A 19,011-nucleotide genomic window follows, 5' to 3' on the forward strand; every position below is an offset into this window, starting at 1 on the left:
TTCCAGCCTGCTCCTTCCCCGCACCTCCTACACCAGCAGCCGGTTCACAACACTTTGGTTTTCCGATAATTTTGCTAAATTACAGTTTTCTCCACTACTGGAAATGTTAAAAACTACAGTATACTTAAAGTAGTATTAGCCTTCAGAATGATATTTTAGCATACAAGAAGAATATTGTTGGTCATTTTCTGTATGGAGCAGCTGACGACTGTTCTTCGTCTACTCAGACAGGGCAATGTCTCATTGTCCTGAGAACTGTGTGTCTCCACAGGCCTGTGAAATAAAAGTATTATAACTACTCATGCAGCTCAACTCATAGAAACAGGAAGGAACTATTAACAGGTTAACACTCTCACAATAAACACCGTTAGATCTGCATGTGCCAAGTTGCTAAAAGGCACAACATACCGAAATTAAAAAAAAATATTTTGTAGAATGTGATCCTATAAAATATATCCATCCATTTTTAAAATGCTTTATCAAGTGATGTTCCATACAAGCCAAATAGCAATGCATTTAGACATTTCTGACTTATAATCTATTGATATTTATTCACATACCACTAATTGAGAGCTAATTGGCTCTTAGGACAGGGGCTGTGCCGAAAATCGTTAATTCAATACCCATTTATTACAAAACCATGCAAGGCAATTACAGCTGCATAATTTACACTGATTACATGTAAAGCTGAAACATTTGATGAACATCTAATGGAAAACAAATTCTGGGACAAGGCATGAATTTAGAAAGGGCCTATTAGAGCTACAGTATCTCCAAAACATCGATCTCCAATACACTTCACCTGGTGAGGTCATTAATTTATTTATTGTTAATAAATAAATTAATATAGGTTGGCATGTACCTACAGTACAACAGTAAAAAATAAAAAAATAGGACAAAGTGTACAGCATTTTTATTTTTAAAAAGGCTTTGATTAAGTTCCACGTAACAGACTAATGCTCAAACTTAAAACAGCAGGAATCCAGGATAATGTACTGTATGCTCATGGATTAAGAACTGGCTAATCCACAGGTACGGAAGTGCATTGTTGCCACCAAGGAAAAAAAAATCCTTGCCCTTATCTTGTAATTAAGAGAGAGTAATTCTCGCTTACTTTGTGATCATGTGATAGCACAATTGTCATATAAAAGTACCTATATTGCTACGTGTGGACTTACAGTTTTAAGCAGTGGAACTGATTGCGTGTATAACTGTTCATAATCATTAAGCCGAAAGTGCCAGCCCAGTTCACGGTAGCTTCTAGATGCGTTCAGTGCACAACATAACAGGTCGTACATACACTGAAGTAATCATTGCTATCTTGTCATTACGAGATACTTTTCTTGTAATTACGAGATAATGGGGCAAATTTGTTTTCCCTTGGTGGCAGCAATGCACTTCTGTACATAGGAAACACAGGTTACTGATAAAGGGAGTTACTGTACAGTACTTCAGACTGCAGCCAATTCATTGAAGGTTATCATATGGATAACAATTAGGATGCTGCTCTTCCTGGTTTTCATCAATGATAAGTGCTCTTTCCATTTACGCACTAGATTGCTTTTTATAACATTAATAGAAATACAGTAAAATAGCTTATTAAATCCTTTTCAATATGCTTTCAATCATTTGATGGTTTAGGTATGTATTCATTTAAAAGATTGCTCTTAATTGGAGCACGAAACAGAAGATACAGGTATCCTTCAGGACCAAGATTGGTAGAGACCCTAATATACTGTAAGCAATAAAGCTGTCAAGTTTGTATATGTGACTGAAGTAAGAGGAGTTTCAAATAGTGTGTTGATAATGCAGACAGTGCATGAGGATGTAGACACTATTCAGAACAATAGCAAATACTGAGCAACTGAGCAAACACTTGGCAAGTTAATTTAATGTGGATAATATGGATTTTAATTTAAGTAGAAAGCATTACATGCATAGTTACATTACAAATATATATTTACCAAAAGGATTGTATGAATAAGGAAGAAACAAAGTATAAGTAAGATGCTGGAGCTTATGTAGTCTCATTGTCTCATTATGTAGTCTAAACACTGTGGAAAAGGAATGTATTGAAAATGGCCAACAGAATACTTGGGTATATTTTTAACAGTTTAGAATTATTCTCTATATCAGATATATTAAGTATTTCTAACATATTTTTCCACAGTTAATTACTAAAAAACACACCAGGAAAAGTACTAATATGGACAATTACTGTACTTGTACAGTCTGGTTAGAAAAATTAACAATTACACTGTTAATTACAATAAATAGTTAGACCAGCTATGGAGCAGACAGCTTGTGCAGAACACAAAAAATACTAGTCCCTCCAGGACCTGAGGCTGACATCCCTGTTCTATGCATTGTGGCAACCATAAAGAATCACTGGTGCTAAGCACAGATAGTAGCCTCACCAAAGTCTATATGTTAAATCCTTTTTTTCTTAAGGAAAATGTTCCTCATGTTACTGTAGTACTGCATTAGTAATAACATTTCTGATCCTATCTTAAAATATTATAATGTATTACTTCCTAACACATAATAAATATGTTTATTATAAAGCATAATAAATAACTGTTAGTCGTGTGCATATCACAGATGACCTCACTTCGATCATCAACACCACCTCTCTAGCTAAAAAAACATCTCCACTTCCTGCGGCGACTGAGAAGGGCAAACCTCCCCCCCCCCATACCATCCACATTCTATAGAGGTACCATCGAGAGTATCTTAACAAACTGCATCATTGTTTGGTTTGGGAATTGCAAGGTCTCAGTCCGCAAGTCCCTGCAATGAATTATCAATACGGCAGGAAACATCATTGGAGCCTCCCTTCCGTCCATTCAGGACATCTACAGTACCACAAACGCTGCACTCACAAAGTCTCCAGTATTGTGGACGATCCCTCCCACCCCTACTACCATCTGGTAAAAGGTATCGCAGTATATGGGCCAGCTCCACCAGACTCCATTACAGCTTTTTTCCACAGGCTGTCAGGCTCCTCAACAACCTGGTACCTACTGCGCCTACTCCAAATTTGGAAACTTAGTTCTTTTTTGCCTAATGTCAGGCAAACTGTCTGATGTATTCTTTGCACAATCCTGTAAATTAAATTGCACTATGCACATTGCACTTTATGTACCCTGTCTGAAATGTCTATGTTTTCATTGTCTATAGCATTGCCTTGTCAGTGTCTTGTCTGTATTCGCACCGTAGACTTGGAGAATGATATTATATATATATTGCTTAATACCCTCTTCAAAATTGAAAACAAAATTGGTAACAAAAAAGTATGTAAATACAGTAGCTGTATTCTTTATGACTTTTTATTGTGTGCTACTTTGGAAAGCTCTTTGTGAATAATATAAAGTTTATAACTATTATTATTACTGTCATTGTTGTTATTATGACTGCATATGGAAACAGAAATATGAAAAATCTTCCTGTTCACAAATGACAGATGAAAACAACATACAAAAATCATCTGAAACATGTACTGACAGGCCATCTGATTTTATTTTCACAGAGCCAGTGAGAAAGACAGGAATGATGCAGCTACCTCTGATAACACTACAAGATGAAAGATGCAGAGGGGTCACAATTGGATATCCTGCTATGAATCCACCCAGCTCTTAGACAAGTGTTTACAACACTGAGCTGGCCAATTACTGGTTGAATGGGACCACCATTCTGCTGCACAGGGCACAAACTGTAACAAAGCCATTCTTTCCAGACCTTATGCAGATGACACAATCCGGGGTAGAGTGAGGAAAACACAGGGGGGAAAAGCATGCGGGAGTCGGGAATGAAAACTGGGGGCGTGTCCAAGGTGCGCAGGTGTATTGGGTGGGTGAGTCTGGGGCAAACAATCCAAAACAGAGTCCAATGGGAAATCCAAGATGAGGCAAAAGTCCAAGGCCGGGCGGTCCATCAGAGACGAAGACAAACAGGATTAAAAACTGGAACGGGATCAGGTGGAGGGTCAGGGGGAACGGAACCAGACGCTACCGGTCCAGGACTCGCCTGGTACAGGAACCAATACAGAGCCCAGAACAGAGTCAGCATCTGGCTTTTAAGGGGGGCTGGATAGGAGGCTGAAACAGGGGGCAGGTGCACAAAATCAAGTCAGAAGTGAAAGAGCCAGAGCGCCCTTAAGGAGGAGGGACTACAATCGTGACACAAACTGTGATCCTAATGGACATCGTTCATGTTTGAGTCACTTGGGAGCAACAGTTTTTGTAATAGAACTAACAGATTAGACTGGAAAGCTACAGTATAGTGTGCAAATACTGTATTTATTGTCATTTTTAATTTTCTAGAATTCACTGTTCATTTCTCCTCAATGAGGATAAAATGTTTCACACAGCTACAGTATACTACTGTTTGTGTTGCAGTACATTTATATACTGTAATTATATCGTTATTAATTCCATATTATATTCCCTATTAATCAAATTCTAAAAGTATGCTTTTTTACTCCGGTATTGAGCGTATTCGCAGAAGAGCTTAAAACTACCACTTTTCTCACAGAGTACTGTATACTGTATAAACGTCCAGTAAGGTGATCAGAGGGAGCAACAAGCACATAAAAACTTTCTGAAATAACCACATGTCATTTCATATGTTAGTTAAAGACTTTGATGCTTAAAATGTTTAGGGAGAAATGGAATACTGGTGTGTATTTTTTCTTTAAAGTACTGAGACCAGTCATACAGTTAACATAATACATAATTCACATGCGTTATGCTCCTATTCTTTTTGCTACTAAAATTTCCCTTCAGTGGTAAAATTCCATATAAATATTCAATTCTAAAACGTGCACAGTAAAGACATTAAATATACATATACATATACATATACATATACATATACATATACAGTACAGTTTACATACAGTAATATGTTTATGTTCCTAAATCAATATCTTTTATGAGCATGTGAAAGGCATGGTGAATCGGAGATTCTCAAGAATTGCTTTGCATGATTGGAAACAAATGCGTGATTGGATCAACGAAATGCTGTGGTGCTACTTTTTGTTAATGAAAAAATAAAGTCTTTTAATTTACAAAGATAGTCAATGAAAAAATAAAATATTTCCATTTACAAAGACGGTTGCAAAGAATGTGGACCAGGGTAATACTTTGAGTTTACAGCTTGTCCAAGGTCATTCATTATTAATACCATTAGTAATATCTTCGGTAAAGACTTTGATGGCGACAGCTCAAACGCTGTATATGAGAGGTTGAGCTTTATTAGCTCCACCTGGCAGAAATTCCAGATTCTATTATTTTACTTGCGGTATCCTGCGGTATTATGGGAAATTGAGTTATACTGCGACAAGCGCACCGCGTTTTAACGCGGTATCGCCTGCTTGTTTTGAATGGCTGCATCTGTATAACACCTCAGGGGACTGGAACAGCATGTGTCATACCACCTTTCAGTGCTGCAAAAGCATTTCTATATGCTTTTATTCTTATTGACAGAAAAGGGAACTTTGGATATTGATAGCTGGACATTTTTAATTTGCACACATACTGTAGATACAGCCAGTAAAATAAATCAAGACTCTTCTCCGGCATTCCCACAGCCTACTCTCATAACATCTCCTCTTCAGGCCTTGAACAATAAAAAGACAGCAGAACCAAGAGTCAAGGCTTTCCTAAAATAAATACTAGATATTTTAAATTGATGGTGATGTGTCCAGAGGAAAGGGAAATATGTTCTTCTGCTGAAATCAAGGTGGTAAAAGGAGATCCCACTAACTGTCAAATTATCAGGTTCACAATTTTCATGGTGAAGACCTTTGGTTTAATCAAAAGGGAGGAAAAAATTGGTTTGTAAAGTACTGTGTAATAAAGGTTAATCTCTCAGACAGGAACCAGTTAATACAGGAAAAGGCTATAAAGTAATTTCTACCTCCTTTCATCATGTTCAAAGTGCAGAGACCAAAACAAAATGTGGTGCAGCTGAATAATTAAGATTTCCTTGTGCAAACTACAGGTACAGTAAGTTATAGCCTATAGTAAGAAGTTGTAATGCCACGTTTCAAGTGTGATTTTATTTATTCAAATGGAATATAAAATGACCTGTGACACAGCAGGAAGCATTTTCAATGTAATTTTCCATTATAATGACACCCAGGAGATGTCAAATGTTGAATACTGCATATTTTGAAGCAATTAATACAGATTCTTCCATTTAATTTAATCTGTTTTATCTTATACTGTATGTATCTATATCTTATCTGTATCCATATCTTATATTGATATATCTAGAGTGTACAAAAATAAACTTGCACTATATTTTCCTATGGCTTTAAATGTATTTAATTCACTGTGTCTTGTATTCCCAGTCTGTATAACACATTATAATATCCTTATGTTGTTTCTCCTTTCTTTTGCAATAGAACAGAACAAAACAACATTCTCAGAAAGGGGGCATTTCTTTTGCAAATCTGTGTGTTTGCGAGGCAAGTATGTGACTTGATGTGTGCCTGTGAGCTTGCAGTCTGTAACTCGGTGATCTATCCCTGCTGTAGGTTCAACAGGGCTTGCAGTGTGATAAATTACATTTGGCCCTGAAGGAGTATGAGAATATGTGTACTTGTAAAAAAATACAATTCATTAATTTTTAGAATGACAAAAAACCAAAGGCAGAATACAATTAATGAATATTTTTATCTTTGTAATGCTGAGGCTTTTGACTTCCTGTCCAGACAAAATAAAATTCATATCGTGAGATAAAGCTATAAAAAGGTCACAAATCTAATAATATTTCTAGTATGTTGGCACTGGGCCATAGCTAGTATATTTGGAGGCAGACCTAATGTGTTTAGATTCCTTCCTGAGGGTCCATAATTTGTGTAAACCATCTGTGTCTGAGATGCTCTTATTTCCATCTGGCAGCGTGAATGGGCACCAAAGGGGGCATGGGATATGAACCACGCAATGAGCTACAGGCCAGCTTAGGTCAGCCACTTCTTTGTGGGAACATCGGCATCCACATCTGCTAAAGAAATCTTGTGTTTTTTTACTTTTTCATAAGACATTTAGTCATCAACAAAAGATAGATAAAATATGTCCTGCTTCGAAAATGTTACATGATCACTGTCTTTGGGTGAATAGTGCATATGATTATTTTTCCAGTAGTGTCACAAGAATCAAACCTGGTAAAAACCTACAGTACTGTCGTGAAATATTTATTAAGAAGAAAATGTCAGACTTCAAAAATCCAAGATGACTTTCATTTTTTTATTATAACTATCAGTTTTTCCCCACCTATATCCATTTGTGACACAGATATTGATTGCAATTTTGATAATCTTAATGTCTAATATGATGTTTGGTCAGACTGAGACTACTCTTTTCATTATGGAAGGACAAAGCAATTTGTGTTGAATAATCCATGTCATTTGTAGTAGATTACTATTATGGCAAACCTCTGGATTTGTGGCTACAAATGACATTATCATTTTTTAACCTTGAATATGTTCACAGATTATTAAAACTGTGTCCTGACAGTATGTGAGTTCAATAGCAATGTGATTGTTTAAAAGTAATTTAAAAAAACAATGTACTGTATAGGCAGAAATGTAATTTAAAAAAATTGAAATACTCCTCATAACAGCATATACAGTATAAAAGCCAATGAGGAGGAGGTGTTTTTTAAGGGTGAGAGAGGACTTTAAGTCATACAAGAATGAATCTTTAAACATTCAGTATTCATTCAGTCTCATTATTCAAAATTTACCACAGTCTGCATCAACTTAACATTCGCACGGTTCTTACATGTGAGAAAAACTTAAAGACACATCTGTCAAACTGACATACCCAAAACTAGTTAAAAAGTGGAATGATTAAATTTGAAGTGGTGAAAAAGGTCACTATAATGATAAGATAACAAAAAATGTACAACAATCATTGACTTATTTTAAAGATTAATTAAACAACTTAACATGAATGTTAAATTGAAGGTACTGTATGGCAAAGCTTTACAGTACAGAATTACGTATTAAACAAACTTACCACGAGTCGACCTGACTTAGAGACAACTATTAATTAATTAAACAATTGATTGGCTGATCAGAGCCTTAATACTGCATTAATATTTTTGAAGTTTACAAGAAAATGAATTGTAACAAATATACTGTACAGCAGTATTAATTTTATAAATGCATGCTTCCCTCACTCAAATGCAGAAGTAAGCTACCCCACAAATTCATGCTCAGCTTCAGGAATGCACTGCAAGACCTCTGTTAAGGGGCACAGAGTGACAGGCCATTGCTTTCCCCAGGCAGGCCCAAGAAGTTAATACTCAAGTGCCAATATGTGTTGTTGTCTTTCGTAGACATTTTACAGTATGTAGTCCGAAATGTAAAATAATAATGTAGTGTAACTTAAATACATGTAAGAAATTTTACTTGTTTTGTTTTTGGAGAGTTTATTGAACTTTTTGTTTAACTTTTCTGTGGTGGGTACTTGGTCCTTTGGCTCATAATGACAGAGCTGCTGATTCTTACCTTGTGCTGTAAATGTTTTGATTATATTCAATTTAAACTTATTAACACTTTTATAATTAAAAGCCCCAAAATTGATGTACTGTAATACCTTAATTAGTAACCAGATTTAACTAGACAGGTAATATATTTACCACTTTTTAATCATAGGCTTTTGCCACTAGTCTTAATTAGTCTTCTCAGTGCTTACCTATGACACCAGTCATTTTTTCATTCGTGTTTCACTGGTACCCTAATTATAATGTAGCTGAATATTAATGTTTGCAATTCACTGCAAATTTGTTTTCTTTCATGTTTCATCACCAGTAATATGAAAGCAAAAACACATGTGGTAGCAGGAAAAGCAGACTGTAACCATACTAACATGCCCATTAACCATACTAACATGCTTCAGGTCTCAATAGAGAAAACTGTGTCAACCTGAAAATAACATGGCCATTCAAGTTAGTTACACGTTTAATCTTTTAATCAGTATTTTCGGAGTTTGCCTCCTTGTCTGACAGTATATAGACTCAAATGTCTTTTACACATTGAAAAAATGAATGAAGAAAAAAATTAGCATGAAACAAAAAAGGGTCAGACGGCAACAAAATAAAATCACATTTCCAGAGAAATACTTAGCTTAAGATGAAGGCAGAGAATGTGTATTAAGGTCTTTATCTCATCTGATGCTCAGTTGCTGTTCATCAAAGATATTTATATTCTACATTTATACTAGTTCAGGTGGGTAGGTGCATCAGCATGCATTGGCTGCAAAGGAACAAATAATAGGTTTATTCCATGCTGAAAAGAGAAGAAATAAAACACAACCTCAAGACCTTCAGACACCTAAAGAAGGCTCCATGGCCGAAACGTGTTTTCTTTCTTCTCTTTTCAGCATGGAATAAACCTATTACTTGTTCTTCTACATTTATATTCTTCACTCATATATGGATATTATTAATTTGGTCACTACATACTGTAATTGCATAACCCCCATTGTAGTGAGACCCTGTAGATGTTTGTGAAGTTATACATGTTACTGAGGAAATGGATTAATTCCAACTCCATCTCTGGTTCTCCTGAGACAATAATGTGTCACTGCTTGGAAAATGCTGGACAAAGTTAACTAATTTTTCTCAGCTAAGACACCAGACATGTAGCTTAGGCCAGTTTTTACCCTTGTTATAAGGAAATGTTTATTGGTTGCATTTTTCTAGAGATTGCTTGGTAAATCTGGTATGTTTTCATAGTGGTGGAAAGGGTGATAACACTTCAGTTTATGTACTGTATTTGTCTGTTAGAAACTGTCTACAAATAATAAATTAACATATACTAAAGCTGTTAACAATGGTTCTAAAATATTACACACCTCTAACCCTAGGGCAGTGCTGGACAGCTGCAGTCCTGGAGAGCCACAGTGTCTGCCGATGTTTACTCCACCTCTGTTCTCAATGACATAATTGAGCTGATCATTAGCTTAATTGTGCCAGTATAATAGGTTTTAAAGGTCTGTTATCTGTTAAAGAGACCTAGCAAACCTTTTGGATTCTGGCTCTTAGGGCTGGGGGACTTATGTCAGACTATGTCTGAAAGGTATGCTTCAGACTATAGTCAGAATAAGGGTTTTCTTAATTTACAGTTCACTAAGAATGACAACAGCCGGGAATTAGGCATATTTATTCAGGTTTATTCAATGTTTAAAGTTACAGTAGTTTGTCTTTACCCACTTGGCTGAGGGTTAACCACCTGGCCACTGGACGAGGAGGCTAGAGCTCCCAGCATGAAGAGAGACCAAGGGGAAGCTGCAGAGGTGGAGATGGGGTGGAGGAGAGATGTAAAAGACTAATGTGAAGGAGATAATAATAATTAATAATTAATAATTGCTTACACTTACTTAGCGCTTTTCTGGACACCCCACTCAAGAACTTGGCTGATATCATCCTTGCGTTTTCACACTTTCAAACTTGCGTTTTCACTATAAACTCCAAGATGGATAGTGTTTTGCAATACATAACGCATTTACTTTTACCTCTAGGGGTGTTAACCCTTTATTTGCCTTTTATAAAGATTGTTAATGCCCACACAAACGCCCAAACTAAACAAAATATCACTTTCTCTGCATGTAGTGTTTTCCTTTATGCATCAGTCAGCCATTCATTCTCTTATGTGCAATAAAATAAGACATTTATAGCCAGAATACATATTTTATTAGGCAGATAAAATACTGTTCCATAAACACAAAAAATAAATTTCTTTCAAGCACCAGTCTCTTCGTTCCAGACACTTATTTTACAGAACTTCAGAAAGAGTACATCAACTTTTTAATATGACAAAAGAGGAAGTATGCAAAGGCTAATTCAACTAACACTCTGTAGACTACCTACCATGAAAACAAACCAGGATGTGGAGCGCATACAGCTACAAAACTGCGATTGAACACAGACCAGATTATTTCCATGTCATCTCAAGGCAGAAAAAAAGACCGACATGGCTGATGGAGCTTGATAACATAAAACTGCCGAATAGAAACATACGGTATACATGCCAAAAATACCTATGGAGCGCACAGTCACAGACAGACATATTGACTCTTCACAGGTGCTCTGCAACAGTAGAAAGAATTTATAAATGAGTTGATTTAAGGATAGAATGGGCAAGGATCCTATCCAAGGCAAGGATAAAAAAATGAAGCTGGCCAAATACAAACAACAGTTTCCCAGAATGAAACCCTGCCAGTGCCTTGGTACAAAATGGAGCATCCGCTCAGCTTGATTAATATCCCCTGAAGGACAGCAAGGAAAACACATGAGGCCATTGCCTGGCAGCCAAGCTAGATTGATTCTGGAATGCACAGATGTGGAATAAACACAGCAACATTTTTTTTCCCGTGTGAAATGATTATAACAAAACGGGAGCATAAGTCACACACCCATAAGCACACCCACATGTAGACATACCCAGATTCAAAAGCAGGAAGCTTAAAATGATCCTCAGAAAGCATAGTTGTCTTTCAGGCCACCATTTAGTGGGACAGGGCATTATAAACAAACTATACATAACTTTCTTGGCTAAATAGGAAATCTGTCATTGGTCATTGCTTGCATTTTAGAAAACTTTTCCCTGGGAATATTACTATCATCCTTATTCGTAACCTGCAGCTCTAGCTGGCTGTCATACTCTCTTACAAGGCTGTATTGCAAGACTGTAAAACAGAGGTATTGTAGAAGTACAATTCAGAAAGACTGACAGCACATCCACTAACTGCCCAAGAGTGGATGAGATTATTTTCCACGGTCAGGTTGCTAGAGAGGAGATAACTTGAACAACTGTCACGCTGCTCTGTTTTTTCTTTTGTGTGTGCCTATGTGTGTGCACGGTACAGATGTATTTGAGTAATAGCTTCATCCACCCAGATCTTTATGGCCTTCCATAAAAAAGCTAAAACAAGAAAGTTGTATCCTGCCACATTCAACATTTAGAAGACAATTAGACAGATGTGGCCTGGTGGTCATGTCGTGGGATGGACTGCAACTCTGCTATGGAAAGTAAGGCCCTTTTTCATTGTTTTGATGCCACCGACTCAGAATGAAAGAGGAAGCTAACAGCTCTGCCGGGTCAGATGATGTCATTGTGATCTTCTCTGGGGCTCTCAAGGAAAGGTAACTCCACATCGGACTCACTCAGCTTCAGGACTCCCATGTGCAAGTCCAGACAGCACTGCAACATAAGGAAGAAAAGAAAAAACATACTCTTCTTAGCAAAATGACAGCTGTCTTCCTTCCTTCCAGTCAAGTACATTACAGTACATGAGTGTCAGTGTTTCTGAACCAAGCACAATGACATTGTTAATACCTGAATCCAATATACAGGTCTGTGCAAAAGTATTCAGATTTTCTGAATTTTTGCATATTTTGCCTCTGAATGGTATCAGAGCTTAAATGTGGGTCCTAGTGATATATAAAGGGATTCTAAGTGAACAAATAACACCAAAGTTTGGTGCTTGGTTCATTTATTTTAATCAAGCACATCCAACATCCCTGTGTGAAAAGGCTAGCACCCACCCTGTACTTTATTTATTTCTGTGCCTCATCAGTGAAAAATGGTACTGTATATGTAAACTATAAAATGAAACAAGTTGAATTCAAGACTCCTTCTGTCCTTCCTTACTGAGAAACTACTTTGGCTGAAATTAATTGAACCGAATAGTCTAAATAAATGAAAGTTTTGCTGCTGTAGTACTGGTAAGCCTGGTATTGTCTGTGTTCAGCTGCACTGGAATGTCCAGAAGTATTGTCACAGGCACTGTCCAACCTTGCATTCTATTACAGGGCTGGCAAACTGGAGCCTATTCCAGAGGCATTTGGTAAAATTTGGGAATGAGAACACATGATATTGGGCAGTGTCTTTTTGAATTATTTTATAAAATATCAACTGAAACCTCAGTATAAAGGTGAAATCCATGTAAGTAAAATATTTAATAAAAGTTTCAATATTCCAAAGAGATTCTCACAAAAAAAGTTATTTCCCTTTCCTGTTTCCTGCTTTTATGGTCTACCTACTTTGTGTCTTGGTAGAATAGAATGACTAATGCTTTGAGATCCCAAGCTTTCAGTAAACATGAATGTAACATTTTTGTGTGTAGAAAATGTTGTATTCATAATTAATGATAACTCTAACAAAAAGTGTATGATAAGCCTATATTTGTAAAGACTTTGTTATTTACAATACTAACAAGGTCTGGTAAACTTTCCAATACAGTAAATACAGTCATGTCTTTGCAGTAATTCTGATTTTGTTTTAGCAATAACAAATCTGCAACTTTACTATCCTCACTCATTGTGTTCTTGACTGCCCTTGTTAACAATTTAAATTCTTCTGCGGAAAGTTTGCTTAATGTCCATGAAAGAAGAAAAATATTTTACTATACCATTACACACTACAGTATGATTTGTCACTGCAGGCCTGGCATTGCCTTGATCTTGCTGGAATGCTGTAAAAAGCAGCAAAAAATCTAAAAAAACATTACCAGTCGAAGTCTGCAAACAACAATATGAAGTGCTTTTCAGCTTATTGGACCATAGGTAGTGAAAAAATATACTACTGAAAAAAGGGAGAAGCACACTGGGGAATATTTAGAGCCCAGATAATCAGATATTCAATTACTGTATTTCTATCAAGGTTTCTGGATACAAAATGGTTGATTAGAGCAATGAAGCACTTCAAATTATGGAAAGACTGCTTAGGCTTGCCCCAGTTACACTGGTTGAGAGAAGGTGTATCTCAGGGGAACTTCTACATATAAAGCAATATTTTCAGATTGCTCTCTATTTTTGAGGTTGTGAGGCTTACTGAAGAGATCTGGGATCTGAAGAGATTTTTTAAATTAAAATTAATGTTCTTTTTTGATTAAAATATTTTCAAAATATTTTTTCTTTAAAAATTAAAGGTTCTTGAATATGAAAAATATTTAAGGACTGCTGAGAACTTCAATGTTGGCCACTGTGAAATTCCTGTTCTTCAGCTGAAGAGCTTTTAGCATCCATAACTTTTCCTTATGTGACCCCACCCAGGAAGCCAAGTATAAATATTCAAGTACTGTACTCAAATACTTGGTCTTTTTTTAAGACAGACCTCCTCATTCAGTTCCTGTATGGACTGTACTCTTTTTAATCCAGTGAACATTTATCAGATCACGTTGCCAAGCTAATGAACTCAGAAGATTACAGAGTACTTTGAAGTGCTTTCATTAAAGGAAGAAGAAACAGGTTTTGAACAAAAAGAAGACCTCTTCATTTACTTTGAGGTTTAACAGAGTCTGCAATCCCAGGCACAGCTCAAACGTGTCGTCCTCTAAAAAAGAGAAAAAAAACCGAAGAATAAAGTTAATTCTTTAAAGAACAATAGCCATTAGAAACCCACTAAAATGTTTTCTAATGGCTTTTTAAACACTTGACAGATCAGGAGCCAATTTAGACCACAGCAGTTGGTTATTATTTTGTGACAGAGGGCTTAAATTAAATAATTCACTGTGGTTTGCTACATTATGTTTACAGAAAACTATTTTAAAAAGCAACATTTTTATCAGTTTTGTATTTTAGAAATCCAGTGGAGATTAACTTCATGTAACACCTTACTGGTTAGGGCTGATGTACTGAGGAAGCCCATAAAGTTTTAATGTTAAAGAATAAATTCTTTTGTATGCTGCTTTTATTGAATGTGACCTATTTTTGGTGCCATGGCAATCCTAGCTTTTACCTTAAATACCTTCACTTTATCGTTATTGCCTGGAGTGTCTCTAAAACTGATTTTAACAAAAGCATTTCCTTGTGACTTTGAATCTCCAGTCTATTATGGTTGTCTTGTTCTTCCTACAAACACACATCATACAGTATATAACAGGATATCATGCATAACAGTACTGTCTTTTTGCTGCTATAACTGAAAGGGGCTATAAAATAGTAGCAGTTAAATTGAATTTTAACACAGTAAAATTGATTAACATGGATTAAAGTGGCAACATTGGAGAAGCCACAGTACTGTCATTTGAATATGTGTTGCCATTTGCTTTCTCTTTCTTACCCACGACATGTGCTGAACACTCCACTTTCTCCTTGCCCAGCTGGAGCTCAAGATTCTCCACCACTCCAGCAAGTGTCATCCCAGAAGACAGGCCGAGACCTGAGTCTGATCGGTCATGGCTGCCACTCTCCTGGGTGCTCCTCAGCCTGTAAACAGAAAGAACTAGCCTTCAGTGCTAGACAAAAAGATGTTTTAGATGTTTTATTTGTTCTGGAGACGTTTTCCCTCCTGATGACTATATTTTATAGTGCTGGGTTTACATCTGCACCAATCAAAAATAACATACAGTACAGTATCAACATTTCTATCAGGAATTTCCAATATTTCCTCACTAATATCCAATTTTAAGCACACAAATAATTATTTGAAAATAAAATGAAGTTTATTACCTGACATTTGGGAGGAATAACAGTGTCAAATCAATTACACCCAGCTGTATCACCATCATTATGAAATCACCATCATTACTAAATTAGCTATATACCGTACAGTATATCGAACACAAACACTTCCCTTCTCATTCATGTGAGGCATCCCGTCATCACCCCATCTGCACCTTGCAGCTGCCCCTTGGTTCAGTCCTTCTAAATGGGGTTCGAGCCTCCTTAACCTATGGCTAGTAGGCTAACCATTAACCAAGCAGGTTAAACCCAACCTTACCAAGTATTCCAGACATTCTCAAAGCAATCTGATAAAGCCACAAATGTGCAGTAATCAAAACCATTAAGCAGGACACAGGTGGAACAGACAATTAGAGAGCTTTTTTGGTTCCATGTTCATGAGAGATTCTGTAGTTTGGTTTCATCCCCATAGTTTGGCTTTAGACTACATGACGTCCTCCTCCAATGTTCTCAGTGCTGTTTTATAATCTTCCTTTTTGTTAATGACAGTGTCATAAATATATGCAATTTTCTGACTGAATAAAAGGGTTTTTACTAGAAAAACCAAGGCCAGACAGTAACCAAGATACACTCCCCATAGTAATATGATAAACAATAAATTACCATTCTCCTCTTTGGGGAAACTAATTTATGTGAAAGTGAAGGAATGAACTGGCAGCTGAGGAAGATAAACATGATTTTGGGGTGACAATATGTGTGTGGACAATAGGCATCTGGAATCTTGTGAAAAATACAAGATAAGTTAACTTGTTCAATCTTTTAATTTTAACTATTCATGCTAGTTTCTCAGACATGATGGACAGAAAGGAATCAGCCCCTTGCTGCACTGAAGAACCAATTTCTTACATTCCTGATTAAGGAGTGCCCTTCACACAATATTCATTCATTTTCTTTCCCAGTTTTTACTTCATTTGTCATCAGAATCACTTAGACCATTAGGGTACTGTATTTCTTTCTCTCCTGTCCTTGTTCATAAGGACATCGAGGAGATAGTTTTTAGCTCTGAAACAAGTTATACAAATTCAGCTTGTACCAGATAAAAATGAAAAAAACAAACCTTTGCCTATTTAAAGTCCAATCTAAATATAATATATATCATAATGGTTACAGTACCTGTTTGAGTTCATATTAAACACCACATTTTCCCAAATGTGTTATTATCCCATCCCAAAAACTGCAAGACCAAGTTAAACTTAACAACTACAGGTCAATGGTTCTCACATTTATACCTATGCAGAGTCTGGAGAGAATAATGAAGCAATATGTTATTAAGGACACACAGGACCTTACTGATCCCCAGCAGTCTACACACAGGGAAAGGGAGGAGTAGACAATACAATACTCACTTTGTCAAACATACCTGTATATAAACACCTATTCAAATGATTCAAACACTCAAAAAATGTCATATTGAATGGCAACTTGAAGAGATGTATTTGAGATTTTTTAACAAACAGTTTAAAAGTGGTAAAATAATCTCATGTACAAGGACTATCCAATAGAAGTGAACATTCTGTACACTGTTTTCTACATTTTGTATACTTATGATTGTAAGGACAAACACACAGACAGATTTCTTATGTAAAATAATACATTTTTAAATTTTAAATTTTAATATTTAATTATTTTATTAAATGGTGCAATGAGTTCTCTTTGGAGTTAAATGTTTTGGATACCAAAAAAATTATATAATCGGTTTTAAGAGAAATGTAATTCCCGCTTCATTGTTCTAAATGATCAGACTGCAGAGATTGTCAATGATTACAAATTTTAGGTATAGGTCATAGATACAACAGATGCAAAACAGGATAGATCCTGAATGGTACACCAGTCAAACACACACACACACTCACTCTCTCATACAATTTTCCCAGAAGTCAATTAACCTACCAGTGAAACTGGAACACCCACAGCAAAGCCACGCAAACATGGGGAGAAAATACAATTTCTACACAGGTCCATTTCTGAACCCAGTGCTCCAGTGCTGTGATCACTGCTTCAATATGCAGCCTAATATGTTTATTTTAACATAGCTTTCATATGATATGTTCCTCATATCGCTTGTTGTAACCTCTCTGTTGGTGGTGGTTGTTATGTTGTGTTGTTGTTGTTTTGGACTGACATATCTCACACCAAATCATATTATACCCCCTATTAATCATCAATTAGTCATAAACACACACTTATATTAAATATATCATTACTATTAAAACAAAAAAAGAAAACTAAAAAAACACACCTTTCACTTTCCTGACCTGTTACAGTATTTCTGTGACTTCATGCTAGCCATTCTTTACACCACAGTAAACACCATGGTGTGAAGCTGTGTGGGTTGAATTGCTATCATTCAGAATTTGGTAGGAAGGTGGGGTTCAATGAAGCCCGAGATGAATACATCATGAATACATTTGAGAGAACTTTTTGTGGCAGAAGCCAAATTGAAACATGCATTTTTGTACATATTTTCAAACCCTAACTTTTAAACTCCCAGCTTAAGGTCAAGTGCTGCACATTGAGACCATGTGAACTGAAATTAGTTAATTCTGTTCCCAGGACACTACAGTGTTCAAGCACCTCATTGCTGAAGAGGAGCCCAAACTCACCCCAGCTGTCTGCAGCAGCTCTGGGATATAAAGTTGTGCTGGTGGCCTGTGTTGATTGTTGCCTTCAGCTCCTTGTCACAGCACTATAGGGAAACAGAGACAATGGTAGAGTGAGTAAAAGGCCTACATGTGGCCTGCTTTACTGACACAGACAGTAGTTGGGTTGAATTTAGTATGATGAGGAAGGTTGGGGTGTTAACAAAAAACATGTTTGTAAGGGGTCTCAAACTCCAGTCATCAAGGGTCAAACTGTCTCCTTTATTTCAGTCTGGAAATGAGGAATTATCTGATCACTCAGCACTGCTGTTCTTGATAAAAAATGTCATTTTAAATTGTATTAAGTTTATAATTAGCAAATGACAGATACTTAATGCTGAAGCTCAGTTTTTTTTTTCTCAACATGTATCTTGGCTTGCTGTCTTTTGGTAGGCTTTCACTTTCCAGTGATTTTCAGACAGGCATTTATTTTCATCTCCTCCATGCATCTCAGCTGCTTTGCTTTAGGCTTTGTTTATGTGTGCAGGGGGAGGGGTGGGGTCCTGGACTCACCGTGACAATCAGTTGTACAGCAGCTCAAGAAAATGCAGTAGCTGAGTGGTTTTTCTAAAGCAATGGAAAAGACCTTACAGGCACGCTGCACCGCAGCAGGGACTCCATCACGACATGATCAAGCTCTGATAAACAGTTCTTCTAAAGACTCAGCCTTCTTCCTGTCACACAACCCATTCTGCAGTGCGGATCAGTAGCACACAGAGCCATTTTTTAAACACTATTCTATTTTGTATACGAACAGTCATGTATATAGAAATGGGGCCATTACCAATGTTTAATAGTGGTTATAAAGGGAGTGAAGACCTCCGTTTTCAGTGTGTGTCAAGTTTGTACAAACAGCTTTTCCTGGAGAAGTACTTTTTCTCTAATCTAAAAA

The 19,011-nt window shown here is 36.5% G+C and overlaps 1 protein-coding gene across 1 annotated transcript in view; it reads right to left on the reverse strand.

The window, feature by feature from the left end:
* Positions 1-10,684: 10,684 nt before the first annotated feature.
* nrip2 (nuclear receptor interacting protein 2) overlaps positions 10,685-19,011 on the reverse strand; it is a 55,008-nt gene continuing 46,681 nt past the window's right edge. The window contains exons 3-6 of the mRNA XM_088646881.1: positions 18,084-18,166; positions 15,080-15,225; positions 14,298-14,350; positions 10,685-12,217 (exon numbers count right to left, since the gene is read on the reverse strand). Of these exons, the coding sequence (XP_088503007.1) occupies positions 12,116-12,217; positions 14,298-14,350; positions 15,080-15,225; positions 18,084-18,166 (384 nt within the window). The 3' untranslated portion in view covers positions 10,685-12,115. The remainder of the gene's footprint in view (positions 12,218-14,297; positions 14,351-15,079; positions 15,226-18,083; positions 18,167-19,011) is intronic.

This window comes from Lepisosteus platostomus, chromosome 9 (genome assembly GCF_059453375.1).
Source record: "Lepisosteus platostomus isolate fLepPlt1 chromosome 9, fLepPlt1.hap1, whole genome shotgun sequence".
NCBI classification, from domain to species: Eukaryota; Metazoa; Chordata; class Actinopteri; order Semionotiformes; family Lepisosteidae; genus Lepisosteus; species Lepisosteus platostomus.